Source organism: Gorilla gorilla, chromosome 10, assembly GCF_029281585.2.
Source record: "Gorilla gorilla gorilla isolate KB3781 chromosome 10, NHGRI_mGorGor1-v2.1_pri, whole genome shotgun sequence".
NCBI classification, from domain to species: Eukaryota; Metazoa; Chordata; class Mammalia; order Primates; family Hominidae; genus Gorilla; species Gorilla gorilla.
This window is the reverse complement of record NC_073234.2, coordinates 31,405,831-31,423,306: the sequence shown is the minus strand read 5'-3', so window position 1 is coordinate 31,423,306 and position 17,476 is coordinate 31,405,831. Positions and strand designations below refer to the sequence as shown.

At 37.6% G+C, this 17,476-nt stretch overlaps 1 protein-coding gene across 1 annotated transcript in view; it reads right to left on the bottom strand.

Moving 5' to 3' along the window:
- DERA (deoxyribose-phosphate aldolase) overlaps positions 1 to 17,476 on the bottom strand; it is a 122,074-nt gene that overhangs the window by 2,972 nt on the left and 101,626 nt on the right. The window contains exon 7 of the mRNA XM_019038429.4: positions 1,635 to 1,747. Within this exon, the coding sequence (XP_018893974.2) occupies positions 1,635 to 1,747 (113 nt within the window). The remainder of the gene's footprint in view (positions 1 to 1,634; positions 1,748 to 17,476) is intronic.

Sequence of the window (17,476 nt, the reverse complement as noted above, 5' to 3'; positions counted from 1 at the left end):
TCTCCTGAGAAGGAACATACTCATTTTTCCATTCCTAGCATTTAACACAGGTTAACATGGCACATGGTTAACTACCCAATAAATGTTTGTTGAGAACAAAACAGGACTGGGTCCCCAATGGCAGGTCTGAACCCTGGCAATGGAACTTAATGCAAACAGATGCCTGAAGACTATGCCAGACCCAAAACCACCAGGGATGGGGGCCCAGGCATCTATAAGTATGAAAAGCTTCACATTTGGTTTTGATATTCTTTGGCTAAGAATGAGAATCACAATCAAATGAGTGGTGGTAGTTTCAACTGAGGACCAAAGATAGATTTATCATTTTTACAGCTTATTTAAACAAAAACTCTTTTAACTTATTTGGATTGTTGCAGAAAGGACACCAGGTAGAGGTTATTCGTGTTGGGTCAGCTTTCTCATGTAGTTCACAATAGATATTTATCCTATTCGTAATTAAGATGTGAAGTTATTCTAAGTGAGAAAATTCTGGAAGGAGTTTATTTCCTCTCATAAAACAGTATATTAAAAAAAAGGTCACTATTCCAAAATAAACTGAAGCTACACTTACATATAAAGTCATCACATCCAATGGACAAAGGATTAAAGGTCTTTTTTGGGTTTCTATTTGGCATAAATCAAGAGACTGGATTTAAAAGATGCCTCTCAGGATGGGAAAGTGTCATTAAACACACACACACACACACAACCTTGCTCTCCAATCATGTAAAAAAAAAATCCTTTGAGATAATTTGCAGCTAAACAAGTAACTTGAGATGAAAAGGAAAATCCAAACTCATTTTTAAAAAAGCACCTCATACGCATTTTTCCTTTGAACTTCATATGTTTCAAAAAATATGTATTATTTTTCAAAAAGCTGACAAAAGCTAGTATACACCCTCCTCAGCTTAACAGTCTTCCAAAGAGCACATCCAACTGCCATAAAACGCAAAAATTGATATTTAATTCAAGAGCTATATAACGTCTAGCTACCTTTTCCCTGCTGTTTCACAGCATTTCATTATTTTGTTTAATAAGTTCATCTCCTCGAGAATTTTCTCTTCACCTCATATTATTAAAAGTAATAAGTTTTTCTGGACCGGGGGTTTCCCAACAGAAAAACCAATTTATGTGTGTCCTTCAATAATGACAGGAAAAGATTGTTTCCCATTATATTGCATACCTTTCATATCACCACCACAGCTTATCATTCAATAAATGTTACTCTAAAATTCTTTCCGTTCCTCAAGGAAGTTTAATTTCTGCATTAACCTGTTTTCACTGGCCAACGCCTTGTGAGAAAGCCTCTGTGCTGCAGCAGAATTAGTTCGTTAAAGAACCCATTTAGGAATCTCTTGTCAGTGACAAAATTGTCTTCGGTTAACAAAAGGACATAAAGTGAGTTTACATCTTGATCACACATACTCACTCCCACACTCACAACTCACTTTCTGTTCATCACAATTTTTCTCCATCAGTGTGTTCTTTTATAATGAAAGGTAAATTAAACATTTATCTTAATAAAGGTAATTCATTCACAACTTCTCCATATAAAGACAGTTATTGTGGCTGTAACTAGTATTATAAATAACATTATCTTTACCCTGAAGAAAGATTTGCTGGCAATAATATACCTTGTTTCCAGTTTTCCAGAAGAAATCTCTAATGGCCCGCAGCATTACTATAGCTACCGGGAAGGTGGCATTTACTGTTTCTTTTCCAGTAGAGGTCTTAATAAAATCTGATCCTAAAACAAAAAGAAGAAAAACTCCATGTTAATTAAAGATTTTTTTTTTTTTACACTTTTGAGTCAGTGGGAGAAATGTGTTGTGTAAATTTTTTCCCGAAGAAACCCAATGTTATTTTTTATTAATTATTGGAAAAACTAGAACCAAAATCTCCCTTTAAAATGATTATGTCCATACTTTTTCCCCCTTACCATCACTGTATTAGGCACCAAATATATTCTCACTGACCTCTGATACTCTGCCTCCATATTTCCACAATGCCAATTAAAATCAAGTTGGTTCATTTAATACATAACTGAGATGAATAAAAACAATTTTATGCCCTATGCTTAATATTATACATCGTAGCATTTTATTACAAAACAGGAGTGCCTACTCATTTTCTCCTAATTTGCTCATGCTTAATGAAAAGTACACAGTATACAGTTGTGACAGCTCAAGAAGAATCACCATTAGCTGATTTCTATTGCATTGTTCATTAATGAAAGAACTGTCTTCCAACCAGATTAGCATTTCCATGAAAGAGACCACGCTATTTCATACCTTGCAAATATCTTAAACAACTTCCTTCCTTCAAATGTATCTTAAACCTATTAATGTAGTTTAACAGAATAACACAAGGAGACAAAGAAATGATCACAGTAGTTAAGATTCATTGAGTGCCATGCATTATGAATCTAGATGCTTTACAAGTATTAATTCAGTCAATACCTGCATGAGCTAAAAATAGAGATCATAGTAATACGATCTTTACTTTTAAAGAGGAAATTGAGGCACAGAAAAGTTAAGTAAGTTACCTGAGATCACACAGTAAATGGAAAGGTAGGATTTTAACCAAAGTAATCTAGCCTAAACAATACATCACAGTGTCTCCAATAAACTTACCTAGGTTCACACAGTCAGAGAGCCAAACAAAGGATACCTCTTTCACGTGTTACAAGGCCCTGAAATAGTCAGTGTGGAAGATGTACCAGCAGCATGGGCACTACCAGAGGTTGTTAAAAATGCATAATCTCAGGCACTACACCAGACCAACTAAATCAGAATCTAACATAACCAAAGTTCCTAGGTGATTTGTGTGCAAATTCATGGCCCTAACCTATGGAATCTGTGGCACCATACCTAAAACAAGTCTCTGAGATCCTCCCAAAGTCCATTAACGAAGTCAAAGATAAAAGTTGAAGTGGCCTAAAGGCCGAAAGCAACACACCTTTATTAAGCACACTGTGTATAAGGCATATGGAAAAATATAAATACAAAAAATTCAAGACCTAGCCTTCAAAACCATACAATGTAGACATGGGTGGAGATGAAACGTAAACCCCGCGTAATCACCAAATGAGCTAGAAGTCAGGAGATCTGGTTTCTAGCTCTGGCTCTGATAGTTACCTTTGAAATTCCATCCCCTTACATTCCTCATTTGTACGACAGGTCTAAGAAATTCCCACTTGCTTCATAGTATTACACAAAGCATCAAAAGGGACAATCGCATAGCAAGCACTTTGAAAACTGTCAATTATTATACAAAGAGAAATGAAGCAAGGACTTAAGTAGGACTGCAATCTGTACAAATTCCATGGACACTGATGCATCAGAGCAGGTCATTGGAAGCCTTCATTTCTTTGGGTCTGTAAGGCTGCCTGGGAGAAAATGGAGACATGACTACCATGCATGCATTTGTTCAACAAATATTTACTGAGTACTACCATGTGCCAGACTCTGCTCTAAAGATGCTGGGAATAGAGCAACCAATGAACAAAAAGTTCCTGCCTTTGTGAGCAGGTGTTCTAGAAGAGAAAGACAATAAAGAAACAAATGTCAAGTGGAGATAAGTTCTATGGAGAAATATAATACAATGTAATGAGATAGAGAGTGATGGAGTTGGTGAGGGGCAGCTATATTTAAAGAGTTATAAGAGCATCTCTAATTAATCAAATCCAAATAGAGATTGAATGAAGGAAATGTGCGGATATAGCATTACAAGCAGGAAAACAAAGTGTAAAGGCCTTGAGCTAGGCATATACTAAGTTTATTAATAAATGCATAAATGAACAGACTATAGAACAGATGCCTGATGCCTACAACATCAGAAATGAGACAATCAAAAAGAAGAGATTAAAGCCTCCACATAGATGTAAGAAGGTGAGGGAAACATCCCCCAAAGAATCCATAATGATATCAAGATGTGTTTTTCTAATATGTGGCATCTTTTGATTCACTAGAAGGCTTTTGGGTATAATAATGGATATCACCTAAATTATCTTAAGCATCTTGGAAGAGAAGATTAAGACAGAAGACCAAGCCTACTGGCTGGATGTGGTGGCTCACAACTGTAATCCCAACACTTTGGGAGGCTGAGGCTGGCAGATCACAAGGTCAGAAGTTCAAGACCAGCCTGGCCAACATAGCGAAACTCCGTCTCTACTAAAAATACAAAAAAAAAAAATTAGCCGGGCATGGTGGTGGGTGCCTGTAGTCCCAGCTACTCGGGAGGCTGAGGCAAGAGAACTGCTTGAACCTGGGAGGTGGAGGTTGCAGTGAGCTGAGATTGTGCCACTGCACTCCAGCCTGGGCAACAGAGTGAGACTCCATCTCAAAAAAAAAAAAAAAAAAAAAAAGACCAAGGCTACATTTGGAGGTCTGAAAACAAGGCATGATCTCTTAAAAACCACACCATCTGAAGTTAATCAAAAGAGCCAAACTCCTTCAGAAGGGCAGGGTGGACACTCTCTTTCTAATATATTTAGGAGAGCAAAGCAGAAGATCTACTATGGCAGCAACAGTAGCCCAGCAGTAGCAACAGTAGCCCAGCAGTAGCTACAGTGGCCCACACATTATTTGCATGTCTATGCCCCTTTTTGGACGTTTAGGGGCAGGTGCTGCATCTTTCTTATACTCTTCTGTATCCTCAGAGCACGACACACAGGAGAAGCTCAATAAATAATTTCTAGATGGATGGACACAGCTACCAAGAAAAAGAAAACTACAGTATTTTCCACCTTTAACTGACTAATGAAGAAGGGAAAATAATCTTGTGTTTCATTCCAGTCCCAGTAACAAAACTGGGCTGGTGGCTCAGAACAAAATAGTTTGTTTGTTTGTTTGTTTATTTATTTATTTATTTATTTTTTTTTTTGAGACGGAGTCTCGCTCTGTCACCCAGGCTGGAGTGCAGTGGCGCGATCTCGGCTCACTGCAAGCAAGCTCCGCCTCCCGGGTTCACGCCATTCTCCTGCCTCAGCCTCCCGAGTAGCTGGGACTACAGGCGCCTGCCACTACGCCCGGCTAACTTTTTGTATTTTTTAGTAGAGATGGGGTTTCACCGTGGTCTCGATCTCCTGACCTCGTGATCCGCCCACCTCAGCCTCCCAAAGTGCTGGGATTACAGGCGTGAGCCACCGCGCCCGGCCAGTTTGTTTATTTTTAAATAATCTTTTAGTTTTAGAACAAAATTCAATATACAGAAAAATTACAGCGATAATACAGAGTTTCCATATACCCCACACCCAGTTTTCCCTATTATTACTATCTTATATAATTATGGTACATTTGTAACAATTAAGGAACCAATGCTGATATACTATTAACCAAAGTCCACACTTTATAGATTTTTTTTAGTATGACTCAATAACCAATCCCATCTAGCATACTACATTTGTCAGGTCTCCATAGATTCCTCTTGGCTGTGATAGTTTCTTAGATTCTTCTTATTTTATTTTGACGATCTTGACAGTTTTGAAAGTACTGGTCAGTATTCTCAAAATACTCTCCCTCCCTCAATTGGGATTTGTTAAATGTTTTTCTCATCACTGGACTGAGGTTACAGGTTTGGTAAGACCATAGAGGGAAACTGCTATGTTAATCACATTATGTCAAGGGCACATACTAGCACCATGATTTACCACTGTTGATGTTGACCATGAGCACTTGGCTGAGGTAGTTAGTGTTGGCTCGGTTTCTCCACTGTAAAGCTAATCTTTTTCCCCCATTTTTCATACTGTACTCTTTGAAAAGAAGTTATTATGGGTATCCCACATTTAAGGGGTGGGAAGTTATAATCCACCTCCTCGAGGGGGGGCTTGGCTACATAATTACTTGGAATTTTTTATATGGGAAGGTTTGTGTCCTCTCCATGTTAAAATTTACAATAATTTACTTAATATCAGTATACACTTGAAGATATTTATTTTACACTTGGGTTTATAATTCCACACTACCTTATTTATTTTATTGTTCACACGGTTCCAGCTTTGGCCACTGGGAGCTCTTTCAGTTGCTTCCTGTACGCCTTTGCATCATGTGGATTTTTCTGTTTTTTAAGCACTTACTTTCTGAGACTACAAGATGATCAGGGCTTATCTTGTGTGTTTTCTGCACCAGTCCTGGTATAAGCCATTTCTCCAATGAGCCCTGGCTCCTTTTACTGGAGAATGGTATTGGAAACCACTATATGGGTGCTAGGTATGCTCACTGCTGCTCTAGTGTTCTTGCTTTTAGCTCTCTTAGCTGACTGAGCAGGGAAATATATCTGTGTATATTAATGCATTTATATACACATATCTGTAAATATGTGGAATCCATGGATACTGGATGCTTTTGCAAATAGTTTTCTAAATTTCAAATTCCAATTGTACACTGCTGCTAGACAGGAAAGCAACTGAATTTTGTATATTAACCATGCATCATGCAACCTTGGTAAACTCATTTAGCAATTTCAGGAGTTTGTTGATTTGGGGGGATTTTCTACGATCATGTTTGTAAACAAAGACAGTTTTATATCTTTCTTCTCATACCTGTTTCTTATTGTTGTTGTAACAAGGGATCACAAACTTGGTGGCTCAAAACAACAGAAGTGTATTCTCTCACCATTCTGGAGGCCAGAAATCCAAAATAAAAGTGTCAGCAGAGCCATACTCTCTGTGGAGACTCTAGGGATAATCTGTTCCTTGCCTCTTCTAATGGCTTTCAGCATTTCTCAGCTGCACCACTCCAATTTCTGCTTTTGTCTTCATATAGTCTTTTGTTTATAAGTCTAATCTCCCTCTGAGTCTTTCTTACACACTTGTCATGATGCCTTCTACAGCCCATCTGGATAATCCAGAATGTTCACCTCACCGCAAGACCTTTAAATCAATCACACCTTCAACAGCTCTTTTTCCCAAAGAGGGTAACACTCACAGGTTCCAGGGATTAGGATGTGAACCTATCTTCAGGAGTCATCTTTAGCCTACCAAACTTCTTGACCTGTACACATTTTATTTCCTTTCCTTGTCTAGCTAGGACTTCCAGTACAATGTTGAATAGCAGTGGTAAGAGAGAATATCCTTGCCTTATCCTTAAGAGGATCTTAGGAGGAAAGCACGCAATTTCTCAATATTAAGTATGTTGGCTGAGGTTTGTTTGCAGATGTTCTTTATTAAGTTGAAGATATTTCCCTCTATTTCTAGTTTGCCGAGGCTTTCTTATAAATGGGTGTTGGAATTTGTCAGATGCCTTGTCAGTATCAATTGATATAATCATATGATTTTTCTTCTTTGGCTTACTGGTATGGATTACATTACGTTGAACCAGACTTGCATACTTGGAATAAATCACACTTGGTTGTGGCATATAATTAGTTTTATACATTGTTGGACTCGTTTTGCTAATATTTTGTTAAGGATTTTTATATGTATGTTCATTAAAGATGTTCATCTATAGGTTTTCTTTCTGGCAGTGTCTTTATCTGGTTTTGGAGTAATGGTTTTGGAGTAATTGTCTCACAGAATGAGTGTTCTCTCTTCTATTTTCCGGAAGAGATTGTAGAAGACTGGTATTATATCTTCCTTAAATGTTTGGCAGAATTCACCAATGAAGCCATCTAGAGCTGGTGCTTTCTTTTGGAAGGTTATAAATAGTTTTTAGCAATTTGTTAAATTTTTAAATAAATAATTTTATATAATTAAAATATTTTATATATTTACATAAATTGTAAATATATTTACAATTTATGTAAAAGTCACATTAAATATTTTATAAAAGAAATTAAATTTAATTTAAATAATTTCTTTAATAGATATAGACCCATTCAGACTATTTCTCCTTGTGAGTTTTGGTTGTTTATGTCTTTTGAGGATTGATCCATTTCACCTAAGTTATCAAATTTGTGAAAATAGAGCTGTTCACACATTCCTTTATTATCCTTTTAATATCCATGGGAAGAGGAGATGAGCTTTCTTTCATTTCCGATATGGGTAATTTATGTCTTTTCTCTTTTATTCTTGATTAGCCTAGCTAGCTGCTTACCAATCTTATGGGGGGAGAAAAAAAAAAAGTAGCTTTTAGGATATTTAAAAAAAAAATTTCTCTGTCGTTTTGGTTTTCAATTTCATCATTTCTGTTCTCATTTCTATTTCTCCTGTTTGCTTTAGGCTTAAATTGCTCTTCTTTTTCTACTTTCCTAAGATGAAAGCTTGCATACTGACTATTCTTTTCTAATATATGCATCTAATGCCATACATTTCTTTCTAAGCACTGCTTTTGGAACATCCTACACATTTTGGTGGTGTATTTTTATTTTCATTTAGTTCAAAGTATTTTAAAATTTCTCTTGAGACTTATTTGACCCATATGTTATTTAGGAGTGTGTTGTTTAATTTCCAAACATTTGGGGATCTTTCAGCTAACTTTCTGCTACTGAATTCTAGCTTAGTTCCATTGTGGTCTGAGAACACATTTTGTGTGACTTTCAGTCTTTTAAATCTGTCAAGGTGTGTTTTATGGACCAGAATGTGGTCTATCTTGGTTAATGTTCCATGTGAACTTGAATATGTATTCTGCTGTTGTTGGATGAAGTTTTCTATAAATGTTAATTTGATCATATTGAATGACAGTGCTGTTCAGGTCAACTATATCCTTGCTGTTATTCTGCCTGCTTCAGCCATCAGTGACTAAAAGAGGAGCTTTGAAGTTTCCAGCTACAATAGTAGATTTGTTTATTTCTTTTTTTCAGTTCTATAAAATTTTTGCCTCATATTTTGATGCTCTGTTGCTAGGTGCATACATACATAGGATTATGTCTTCCTTGAGAAATGACCCCCTCATCATTATAAAATATCCTTTTTTATCGCTGATAGTGTTCCTTTTTCTGAAGTCCGCTTTGTGTGAAATTCATATAGCTACTCCCACTTTACTTTGATGAGTGTTAGCATGGTGCATCTTTCCTATTTGTTTATTTTTAACCTTCTGAGTCTTCACATTTAAAGTGGCTTTCTTACAGACAACATATAGTAGGATCTTGATTTTTTATCATCTCTATCTTCTAATTGGCATATTTAGACTACCAACATTTAAAGTAATAACTGATGTAGTCAAATTAATATCTACCATGTTTATTACTTTTCCATTTGTTGCATTTTTTTTGGTTAATTTTGACACCTATTTTTCTGCCTTTCCTGGCTTAATTGAGCATTTTATATTATTCCATTTTATCTCTTCTCATATCAATCATACTTTTGTACATATTTTAGTGACTGCCCTAGAGTTTTCAATATACATTTTTAACTAAGTCCACCTTCAAATAACACTATACCACTACATAGGTACTGCAGGTACATTTTAACAAAGTATTCCCAATTCTTTTCTCCTGTTTCTTATAACACTGCTGTCATTCATTTCAGCTTATGTATCTGGTAATATAACAATTCAATAAATTGTTATATTATTACTTTAAATTGTTATCTTTTAAATCAGTTAAAAATTTATTTTTATTTTTCATTTACTCCTTTTCTAATGCGCTTCCTTTTTAAATGCAGATCAAAGCTTCTGATCTATATAAGTTTTCTTCTCCCTGAGAAACTTGTTTTAACATTTCAGTGTAATAAGAGCGGATTACAGCGTAATAAGAGTGGATTACAGCTGACAGAGCTAAAATACACAGGCTCTCTGAAGCCTTGGGAAGCTTTGCTGGCAATTAATTACTTCAGTTTTTGTTTGTCTGAGCTCCTTCAATTTAGAAAAATAGCTTCATTGAACACAGAATTCCATGTTGTTGGGTTTTTGTTTTTGCTTTTTTCTTTAAACCCTTCTAAGTATTTCACTCCACGCACTTCTTGCTGACATGTTTTCCAATGAGAAGTCCATTGTAGTAATTTTTTCTTCTAAATGAAAAGTGTCTTCTTACTCTGGCTTTTTGTAAGATTTTCTATTTGTCTTTGGTTTTCTTCAATTTGGCTATAATATGTCTAGGTGCACAGTTTTTAAATACTTGTCCTACTTGGTGTTCTCTGAGCTTCATGGATCTGTGGTTTGGTGTCTCACATCAATTTTGGAAAGTTCCTGGCCATTACTTCAAATATGTTGTCTGCTCTATTTTCTTTCGTCTTCTAGTATTCCAATTATACACCATATGTTATGTCTTTTGAAACTGTCCCAAAGTTTTTGGATGTTCTGTTCTGTGGGGGTTTTTCTTCCCAGTTTTTTCTCTTCACATTTCAGTTTAAGAAGTTTCTATTGACCTATCTTTAAGGTCACTGATTTTTCTCCTCAGCAGTTTCCAGCTTACTGACGTACCCATCAAAAGCATTCTTCGTTTTGTCCCAGTGTTTCTGATTTCTAGCATTTCCTTTCAATTCTTTCTTAGTTTCCATCTCTCTGATTCTATTATGCATCTTTTTTCATGTTGTCTGTTTTTTCATTAAAGCTATTAACATATTAGTTATTTTAAATTCTCTGTCAGATAATTCCCAAATCTATGCCATATCTGAATCTGATTCTGATACTTCTTTTCTCTATAAAGACTGTTTGAGTTTTTTTCTTGCCTCTAGCATCCAATGTATTTTTTGTTGAAAGCTATGCATGATATATTGGGTAACATGAACAAAAACAAATGTGCCTTTGGTGTAAGGTTTTATGTTAATCGGGCAAGGAGTTGGGCTGTGTTTAAGGTTTGCTGTAGCTGCCATAGTCTTCAAATTTCTATAGTATTCTTGTTTTTATCTCCCCTCTTTATTCTGGGCTTCCCTAAAATTCCTCTTCAGAGAGCCTATGTATTTTAGCTCTGTCAGCTGTAATCTTATACTGAAACCATGTTGCTGTGGTGGTAACAGATGAGGGAGGAGTATTCTATAACCTTATTATTAAATCTCAGTCTTTCAGTGGTCCTGTGTCCCTGGGCTGTAACTGTCACAAATGTTTCTTAGCTTTTCTCCGCCCATTTTGATGAGACAGAAAGACTAGAGAGGAAATGCCCTTCTCTCAAGTGGGAAAAGACTCTTAGTATTTTGTCCTAGAGTAGGCTTTACTATAGGGAATATGCTGGGCATATTGCACAATGCTTATCTTCTCCTTCTCCTGCCAGAGCCAAGAAGGGACCTTCTTTGGCTCTTCACTGTGAGAACCTGGTGGGGTTCTTGGAGGTAAAACCCAAAAAAGTGTGGGGGCCACACTCAGCCTCCAGTAATTTGTCAAAATTACCATTTAAGTGTTCCTACTAGGTTTTGGTTCTAGTAGCTTCTGCTCCAGGTAAGCAAATTTCAGCTGAGACGCTCAGGATTTATCTGTCTCTCTGGATTTCAAGCTGACAGTTTACCTTGTGACCTCAGGTCTTTGATGGGTCTGAGAAAAGTCACTCATTTTCAGTTAATTCTGCTTTTTCTTGCTCTAAGGACAGGAGTGACAACTTCCAAGCTCTTTATATGTTAAAGCTGAAACTGGAAGTCCTTAAATATCAAGCCAAGCCTTTATTGTCTAGAGATTAGGTGTGGGGGGAAATAAGAATATATCTGGTAGTTAAGGTGTTTCTGAACATATGCTGTGTTAGTCCATTCTTGCATTGCTATAAAGGAATACCTGAGGCTGGGTAATTTATAAAGGAAAGAAATTTAATTGGCTCACAGTTCTTCAGGCTGTACAAGAAGTGTTGTATCAGGATTGGCTCCTGGTAAGGGCCTTGGGAAGCCTACGATCATGGCAGAAGGCAAAGAGGGAGCACACATGTCACATGGCAAGAGCAGGAGCAAGAGAGAGAGAGGGAAGGTGCCACATTCTTTTTAAACAACCAGATCTTGTGAGAACTCATTCATCACCAAGGGGATGGTGCTAAGACATTCATGAGGGATCTACTACCATGATCCAAACACCTTCCACCAGGCCCTGCCTCCAACATTGGGGATTACATTTTAACATGAGATTGGGAGGGGACAAACATCCAAACTATATCATTCTGCATCTGGCCTCTCAAATCTCATGTCCTTTTCACATTGCAAAACACAGTAATACCCTGTCAACAGTTCTGCAAAGTCTTAACTTGTTCCAGCCTTAGCTCAAAAATGCCAAAGTCTAAAGTCCAAAGTCTTATCTGGAGATGAGTTCCTTCCACCTGTCAGCCTGAGATCAAAAACAAGTTATACTTCCAAGATACAATTGTGGCAAAGGTGCTGGGTAAACATCACCATTCCCAAAGAGAGAAATCAGCCAAAAAAGGGGGAGGGGTGCGCTATAGGCCTCATGCAAGCCCCAAACTCAGCAGGGCAGTCATTAAGTCTTAAAGCTCCAAAATAATCTCCTTTGACTCCATGTCCTGCATCCAGGGCACACTGGTGAAAGAGGTGGGCTCCTAAGTCCTTGGAAAGCTCTGCCCTGTGGTTTTTCCATGTGGTAGTTGCAAACTGCTGGTGGCTCTACCATTCTGGGGTCTGGAGAGTGGCAGCCCCGTTCCCACAATTCCACTAAGACAGTGCTGCAGTGGAGACTCTGTGTGGGCTCCACCCTACATTTCCCTTCAGCACTGCCTTAGTAGAGAATTCCTGCCTGGGTACCCAGTCTTTCTGACACATCCTCTGAAATCTACATGGAAGCTGCCAGACCCCCTTCACTCTTGCATTCCATGCACCTCAAGGCTTAACATCACATAGAAACCAGCAAGGCTTACAACTTGTACCCTCCACAGCAGCAGCCTGAGCTGTATCAGTTGTCCTTTCAGCTGAGGCTTCTAGGATTCTGGTGGCAGCATACTGAGGCTGTGCAAGGCAGTGGGGCTCTAGGCCTGTCCCCTAAAACCATTCTTTCCTCCTAGGCCTCTGGGCCTGTGATGGCAGGGGCTGCTTCGAAGACCTCTGAAATGCCTTCAAGTCTTTTCCCCACGGTCTTATATATGAGCACTTGGCTCTCTTTTAGTCAAGCTAATCTCTCTAGCAAGCAGTTGCTCTGCAGCCTGCTTGAATTCCTTCTCTACCACAGGGAAAGGCTGCAAATTTTCCCAACTTTTACACTCCGCTTCCCATTTAAATATAAGTTCTCACATTAAGTCATTCCTTTGCTCCAGCATGTGACTGTGGGCTGTCAGAAGTAGCCGGGCCACATCATGAATGCTTTGCTGCTTAGAAATTTCTTCCTGCAGATACCCTAGTTCATCACCCTTAAATTCAAATTTCCTCAGATCCCTAGGGCATGAACATAATGCAGCCAAGTTCTTTACTAGGACATAACAGGGGTGACCTTCACTCCAGTTCTCAATAACTTCCTCATTTCCATCTGAGACCTCCTCAGCCTTGACTTCACTGTCTATATTTCTGTCAGCATTTTGTCGCAACCATTTAACCAGTCTCTGATAAGTTTCAAACTTTCTCTCATCTTCCTGTCTTTTTCTGAGCCCTCCAAACTCTTCCAACCTCTCCATTACCCAGTTCCAAAGCTGCTTCCACATTTTCAGCTATCTTTATAGCAACACACCACTCCTGGTATCAGTTTTCTGTGTTAGTCCATTCTTGCGTTGCTACAAAGGAATATCTGAGGCTGAGTGATATGGTTTAGGTCTGTGTCCCTGCCCAAATCTCATGTCAAATTGTAACGCCCCCGCAATGTTCAGGTGTCTCTGGTAGGAAGAGATTGGATCATGGGGGTAGATTTCCCCTTTGGTGCTGTTCTTGCAATAGTGAGTTACTATGAGATCTGGTTATTTAAAAGTGTGTAGCACCTCCCCTCCTCTCTCTTCTTCCTGCTCCAGCCATTTAAGACATGCCTGCTTCCCCTTCCACCATGACTAAAAGTTTCCTAAGGCCTCCCCAGCCATGCTTCCTGCACAGCCTGTGGACTAATACATTGGGTAATTTATAAAGAGAAGAGGTTTAATTGGCTCACAATTCTGCAGACTGTATAGGAAGTGTGGTGCTGGGATCTGCTCCTAGTGAGGCTCCTGGGAAGCTTACAATCACAGCAGAAAGCAAAGAGAGCAGGCATGTCAGATGGCAAGAGTGGGAGTGACATGCGGGGAGGTGCCACGCTCTTTTAAAAAACCAGATCTCATGTGAACTCAGAGCAAGAACTCACTCATCACCAAAAGGGATGGTGCTAAAGCCATTCATGAAGGATCTACCTCCATGATCCAATCCCCTCTCACCAGGCCCCATCTCTAACACTGGGAATCACATTTCAACATGTGAGTTGAAGGGGACAAAAATCCAAACTATATCATATGCCCAGTAAGTATTATGATCAATAAGAATTACAAAGGATCAGAGAAATAACTTTAGCTAGAATAATACGGGAAGGCTTCATGGAACAGATGGAATGTGTTACAGACCTTGAAGGAGAGACAAAATTTAAAGATGAGAGGGCACACATGGAAGAACACCACCATAAGAAGAAACACCAAAAGCAAAGAAAGTATAAGGCATACCAAATAATGAAAGAATACATCTAAGAAGTCTGTGTTGGAGGTGAGGTGGGAGGAGGGACATATACACAGATATATGAATGTATGTTTTAGAAGATGTGACTGTAAATATCCCTTAGGAAAATATTATAGAGAGCTTTGAACCCACAGACATTGGGCTCTGTTCTTTAGGTAATGTGAGGTCTGATCACATGAAATCAGTGTTTTAAGATGCTAAATTTAGTGTCTGTATTGGATGTGTTGAGAAAGGACAATTGAGAGTCAGAGACCACAAGATATTAAAAATAGTTCAGGCATGCAGACACTGGCTATTTTTTAAGTGAGGAATAAGACCTAGCTTTAATTACACAAAATATTTTAGAAAGTACATCATTACTTTACTACTGTCAAAAGAAAAATGGATTTTCCAATGGGACTAAGTAGGACACACTTTTGTTTTACTTCTCATTTTAATATTGCTTCCTTTGCCCTTCTGCTAAAACAAAATTACCTTAGAGAAATAAATGCTACATTTTGAATTACCAACACCACACAGCACTACAGACTCTCCTCAGAGCTCACGTAAATCTAACATTAGCCAAGCTTACCTCTGCTCAGCTTGGGGAAAAAAATCTTATGAGAAAATATCTCAAATTACAATAGCTATCCCTATAAATGTTCTTTATCAGTGCCCACAATTTCAACTAAATGACTAAACTAAGAGATGAAAGGGCTGAAAAAGTCAAAAGGAACACACTAAGTAGACTAATATTCAACTGTGATTAGTTGAAATTAAAATTAATAATAAATTTATAGTATTATATTAAATTGTATTTTTATTTTCCTAATTTGAAATCTTTAGCACAATACTATTTTTGTGGTCTAAGGCAACTCAAAGCTTTTCTAAGGCCTATAATTACAAGTCTCCATGGTACAGTTTCATTAAAAACTTTCATTAAACAACAGCTGCCCTTGTATATGGTCTTCTAATCAATTTGGTCAAACAGAATGACTTCTAATCAGCTGTTGATAAAAATAGAAGATGAAATTTTAATTCTAATAGATTAACCACAAACTCAAGACAGTCTTCAAAATCCATCTAGCTCTGTTCTCCAGTGGATTTAATGACTATTCAGCAACTCATTACTAAATAGAACAAGATGAACATTTTCCAGTTCATTAAAGAAATGTACTATGTATTTTTGCATTGTCCTCATGATTCGTTACAGGGAGTCTTAATTACAAGATAATGGATAATGGTTATTAAATGCAGACTGCAGTAATGAAGCTCTATTCATTTGCGAACCTCAGAGACTGCAAAGAGAGGAAAATAAAATTACTAGCTTCAAAAGATTAACGGATCAAATTATTATTCAATTTTGAAAATCTCATTCAGACTGCATAGAAACAAGAAGAGATTAAAAACTAGTATTAAGACCAAAGTAGTATATTTAAAAAAATAATATCTTAAGGCTATTACTGTATAATAAGCTTCAGATGTGATTATTAGAAAAACATATAGCTAACAATGGGAAAACACACATTTTTATTTCTTGAACAAATCTTATTTACGATATAGGAAGTTACTAGTAAGATCTTAAAAAGAGTCCATGGTGAACAGGGAAGATATATGCTGCTATGCTACAAAAGAATAGCACAGTGGAAGGTATTATTAACATTTTATACTTCACTAATGAAAAGTAGGATTTCAAATCAACTGCTGCTTGAGAAAGCTTGTCATTAAGTGGAATTCATACCAACCCTATAATAAGAGCTTTTGGGTATATTATTCATTAGCATCATGTTTTCTATTGCTAAGAAATTACCGATTAAAGTTAGAAAGAGAGTTTCGTATGGTAATTCCGACACTAACTTATACTTGCAATCTGCAATGGGACACTTGGAAAAAAATTAAGCAGGGTATGCAAAGATATAAGCCCTCAAATTAAAAGTCTTCAATATTGTATTCTTTTGTTCAACATAGGTTTGGAAATCATTTAGGGCAATATAATAAAGATGCAGTGTTATGGTTGAAGCACTGGCCAGAGTACATATGGAAGCAGAAAGCCCCTCTGGAGGTATCCATGTGATACTAATACTAAATCTGGAGACTGTGATTCCACAAAGACATGCTTACATGATCCAAGGATAATTAGCTACCCATGTGAGAAAGGGGGAAAGAGAAAGAGAGAAAGAAAAGCATAAGAAGAAAAATGAAAAATTCAAACACCTGCTCTTTCCAGTGCTTTCTTCCAATCTGAATAGTGAGCTACAGAGTAATTCTCTGTCGGTCCAGTCCATCACGTTAGCAATGCAATAGAACACGATAACTAAGCAATGATGCTTGTTTAAGCATAATGGCAGTCAGAAAGAAATCACAATTTTAGGGTTGGAAAATATCTCCAATGCCCCAAAGGAAAGATGATCTTATGATAACCACATTTCTTCCGGATGCCTTCCCCTCAATAAAAATAAAGTTGCAACCGTTTAAAATAATGCAAAACAGTATGATTTAAGTGGAATACAAAGTGGGGACTCTGACTGTATAATCTTTGGTTACTGACTAGGAGAAGATTCTGCATAATTATGCAAACCCTTCAAAATACTGGTAGACGCACCTGATCGAAACAAGCACCTGATCGAAACAAAAGTCCTTGAGTATGTCCAGTAAGTCAGATGTTCCCTTTCCTTTTAAAACTTAGGGTGTTCAAAATGAACTGTAGTAATGCCAGAAATAAGTTACTAATCAAAATACATAACTTCTATTTTTAGAGTGGGTTTAAGTTAATCTTTCTTTTTTTTTTTTTTTTTTTTTTTGAGACAGGGTCTCACTCTGTCACCCAGGCTGGAGTGCAGTGGTGCAATCATGGCTCACTGCAGCCTTGACCTCCTGGGTTCAAGAGATCCTCTTGCCTCAGCCCTCCACGTAGCTGGGAGTACAGGTGCACACCACCACACCAGCTAATTTTTTTGTAGAGATGGGGTTTTACCATGTTGTCCGGGCTGGTCTCGAATTCCTGAGCTCAAGTAATCTGCCCACCTCGGGCCTCTCAAAGTGCTAGAATTACAGGCATGAGCCACCACACCCAACTTGTTT